The following is a 4,167-nucleotide window of genomic DNA, read 5'->3' as shown; positions in this document are numbered from 1 at the left end:
AATAAGTGTTTTTCCTGCAATACGAAAGGCGGAAGGTGCGATTACTCATCCATCTCTCCAACTGTCTCCAGCACCTTTCAAGTGCATCTCGCGTCGAGTCTGGGGGCGTACGCGAGGGGGTGGGAAGCGAGGGGAGGCTGCCAAGATCTGGGTTGCCACAGACACCGGCCTCGCTTCTCCTCCAATGAACGCTGTGCCGAGAGTGCGGGAGGAGGCAGGGCACCACCCACATGTTGAGCTGTGCGGGGTATAAGTAGATGGAAGTGCCTGGACTAGTGGCAGTTCAGACAGGGAAGAGAAGCAGCTCTTTGCATCTCTAGTGAAAGCGCTTTTGACTCGCCAAGTTTACCGGAGAAGAAATCATCAGGATTTCTTTTTTTTTTTCTTTCTTTCTTTTGCGGCAGCTTCCAGCCTCTGTGTGCATCGCTGTGTGTTTCAACCGAGTGGGGACTCTTCGTTGTTCGAGATTCTCAGCTCCGGACGAGCAGGTAGCAGGCACGCGTTTGGGGCTGGACATCTTAGCCAACTCCTCTCCTCGTTCCTGGAAGATCCTGGTTCTCTCTGGGACACCCTGAGCACGTGAGACAGGCGTTTCCAGCAGGGCACCGGGAGAAATTTGCCTACAACTCTCTCTGAGATCCACGGGGACCGAACAGCTCACTCTGCGGTGATATCTGATTTGGTTGTGTTTGTGTCGAAAAGTCCTTTGAGGGGGGTTTAGAAGTCTCTGTGTGTCTTTTGGGAAGTGTTGCAGTGGGGGTTTTGAGAGCAGGCTCTAGTGCCGGGGCTTACAACCCAGTTTTTTTCTGTGTTTGACACGTGTACGGTAGGAGCCATGCAGCTGGATAATGTCACCAACGCGGGCATCCACTCCTTCCAGGGGCACCGTGGAGTGGCCAACAAGCCCAATGTGATCCTACAGATAGGGAAATGCAGGGCGGAAATGTTGGAGCACGTCAGGAGGACCCACCGGCACCTCCTGTCCGAGGTCTCCAAGCAGGTGGAGCGCGAGCTGAAGGGCTTGCAGAAATCGGTGGGGAAGTTAGAGAACAACTTAGAGGACCACGTCCCGACTGATAATCAGAGATGGAAGAAGTCCATCAAGGCCTGCCTGGCCAGGTGCCAGGAGACCATTGCCCATCTGGAGAGATGGGTCAAGAGAGAGATGAATGTTTGGAAGGAGGTCTTTTTCCGTCTGGAGAAGTGGGCAGACCGTCTGGAGTCCATGGGGGGCAAATATTGCCCTGGGGAACATGGCAAGCAGACTGTGTCTGTTGGGGTGGGAGGCCCAGAGATAAGGCCCAGTGAGGGGGAGATTTATGATTATGCCCTTGATATGAGCCAAATGTATGCGCTGACCCCTCCTCCTGGGGAGGTGCCCAGCATCCCCCAGGGCCACGATTCCTACCAGTGGGTCTCTGTGTCGGAGGATGCTCCAGCCTCCCCAGTGGAGACCCAGGTCTTTGAGGATCCCCGGGAGTTTTTGAGCCACTTGGAGGAATACTTAAAGCAGGTGGGTGGGACAGAGGAGTACTGGCTGTCTCAGATCCAGAACCACATGAACGGCCCAGCTAAAAAGTGGTGGGAATACAAGCAGGACTCCGTCAAGAACTGGGTTGAGTTCAAGAAGGAGTTCCTGCAGTACAGCGAGGGGACTCTGACTAGGGATGCTATCAAAAGGGAGCTGGATCTACCCCAGAAAGAGGGGGAGCCCCTTGACCAGTTCCTCTGGCGCAAGAGAGACTTGTACCAGACCCTGTATGTTGATGCCGATGAGGAGGAGATTATCCAGTATGTGGTAGGCACCCTCCAGCCCAAACTGAAGCGCTTCTTGAGTTACCCCTTGCCCAAGACCTTAGAGCAGCTGATCCAAAGAGGGAAGGAAGTCCAAGGCAACATGGACCACTCCGATGAGCCCAGCCCACAGAGGACCCCCGAAATTCAATCAGGGGACTCTGTGGAGAGCATGCCTCCCTCAACCACCGCCAGCCCCGTGCCAAGCAATGGGACACAACCCGAGCCCCCTAGCCCTCCAGCTACTGTCATATGAGTTAGTCCAACAGATGATGGCAATCTGGGTTATGTGAACGGGAGAAGGGGGCGAATTTAGGATGCTTCTCCTTGGAGAGAGGTTCCGGCTGAGCCGCGACATGAGGTGTGCTCAGTCCAACAGCCCATAGCAAAGGAATCAACTTTGCTCGTGGGGGGAGGGAGGCGAAGGGGGAGAGGCAACCTTAGGATGTGGTTGCCCACCTCACCCGAGCCACGCCATACGGTGGTGCCGGGGATGCTGCTTGCACCACTGTGGGGGACGGACAATTTTATAAGACCCATGACAAGAAACCAGAGACAATTCCCAACTTCAGAAGCAGCCGCTTGGCACTGGCGGCTTTCAAGGACTTCTGACGAGTGCAGCTATTGGCTGAGGGTTCCTACCCATCTGGATCTCTCCTCCTTCTCCCCTCCCTCTCGTAAAGAGGTTCTGAGAGGACATCTTTCTTCTGACCCTCGCCCATTTCTAATTTACCGCTGGGCTTCTGTTTACTTGGCAATCTCCTCTTCTGTCTCGCTTTAAAGGATAAAAGATTTTTATTTGTTTATTTTGTTTAATTAAGAGGAAATCCTGTGACTTCAGGAAATGAAAACCTTAAGAATGTGGGCAATGTTTAGTGTTTTTAATTTCAGTATACCCAATACCTGCTTTAATGTTTTTCCTCCCAAGAGGCTGATTTACTCCTTATCTTAGCTTTTGCTCACTCCAATCAAGGCCACTGCAGTGCAGTAGCAAATTTCACCCTTTCTCTGCACATTACACTGTGCATTCAGCAGTAAACAGAGTTTCAAATTAAATTCTGGGTTATTTCATTGAAGGGAGAATGAGTCTCCTTTCAGAGAAGGGAGGGTGTCAGGGTGAAGAAAGCAAGCACCACAGCTATTTTGAGAGGGTGGGGGGGAGTTAGAGGAAACAAATCCTTATACTTTGAATGAAACAAACAAACACAGCCAAAATTCAGAGCAAAATATCCCCAGAGCAGCAAATCATGTCCATGCTGATATGTGGAGACAACAGGAACTTTTGCCATATAAAAGCAAATCAACGTGAAGAGAGGAGCTGTGTGTCCCAGCACAGCCTCAGCCTGTGCATCACGAAGAAGAATTTCTGCTTTCACAGACAGACTGAAATGCTCTTGGAAAGCCTGGCACCTCTGTCATCTGAGGACAAAGAGTTGCCTGTTCACACAGAACTCACTACAACAGCCCCTTTGCCATGGATGGAGATGGACTTGGACTGAGTGACATTTTCCATGGTGAGACAGCAATGCTCAGCATTTGCCTTGCTTTGACCGAGGCTTGATGATAGGACTTTGAGAAGAAATTGCTGTAAGATGCAGGAAGTTTGGCTCTTCAAAACCTCTTGAGGCTGGACACATCTTGAGCATTATCTGCATTCGCCACCAGACCAAATAAGCAACACCTCTGCAAGATGTACAGCAGGGATGCAGCGACAGGAGTGTCCCTGGGATGTCCCTGGCACTACAACAGCAGCAATGTGTGACACCGGCAGCTTGGAAGGCTTTTGGCATGCCTCCTTCCAAGAGGCTGAAGGTAAGACAACTTTCTGACATTATCCTCTCTGCACTCAGGCCTAAATTAGCCTTAGCCTGGCCAGTGGGATCCTTGCACTGGGATAAATGGGATATGAGCACTGTAACTGGCAAACTAGGCTATGGAGGAAAAAAGGGAAGGACAATCAAAGGGAAATAAAAGACAGTGAATACAAAAATTTTCCAAACAGGACAGCATCTTACACATTCTAATTAATGGAGGGAGGGAGGGAGTGGGAAGGAACTTGCCCATGAAGCCATGGGCTTGAGTGCCCAGCATTGACAACACATCACAGGGCTATGCACAGCCCAAAGGAGATGCACCTTTGCTCTCCATCCTTGCCTAGAAGTGAGTCAGTGTCAGGAGGAGTGAGGGCTCTCCTCTCACTTGCTCAGAGTGAGTTAGCTTGCAGTGGCTGTGTCTGCAGAAAGAAGGGAGCCTGACCTGGGAATGAGTGGTGGAGGAGTGGGTGTCAGTGCTGAGGATGAGCTGGCCGTGCATTACAAGCATTATCTTCTCTTGATTACAGTGACTCACTCAGAGCCTCCTCTGAGAAGAAAT

The 4,167-nt window shown here is 51.3% G+C and overlaps 1 protein-coding gene across 1 annotated transcript; it reads left to right on the top strand.

Moving 5' to 3' along the window:
- Positions 1-835: 835 nt before the first annotated feature.
- On the top strand, positions 836-2,050 carry ARC (activity regulated cytoskeleton associated protein; the record flags this gene model as incomplete). The annotated part of the gene is made up of 1 exon (XM_082752475.1): positions 836-2,050. The coding sequence occupies one exon, from the start codon at positions 836-838 to the stop codon at positions 2,048-2,050; it is 1,215 nt and encodes a 404-aa protein (XP_082608601.1).
- Between the last annotated feature and the right edge of the window lie 2,117 nt (positions 2,051-4,167).

Source organism: Aythya marila (genome assembly GCF_965140915.1).
Source record: "Aythya marila genome assembly, chromosome: 2".
Lineage (NCBI taxonomy): Eukaryota > Metazoa > Chordata > Aves > Anseriformes > Anatidae > Aythya > Aythya marila.
Note: the sequence above shows the minus strand (reverse complement) of the source record. Positions and strands in the feature narration are given on the sequence as shown.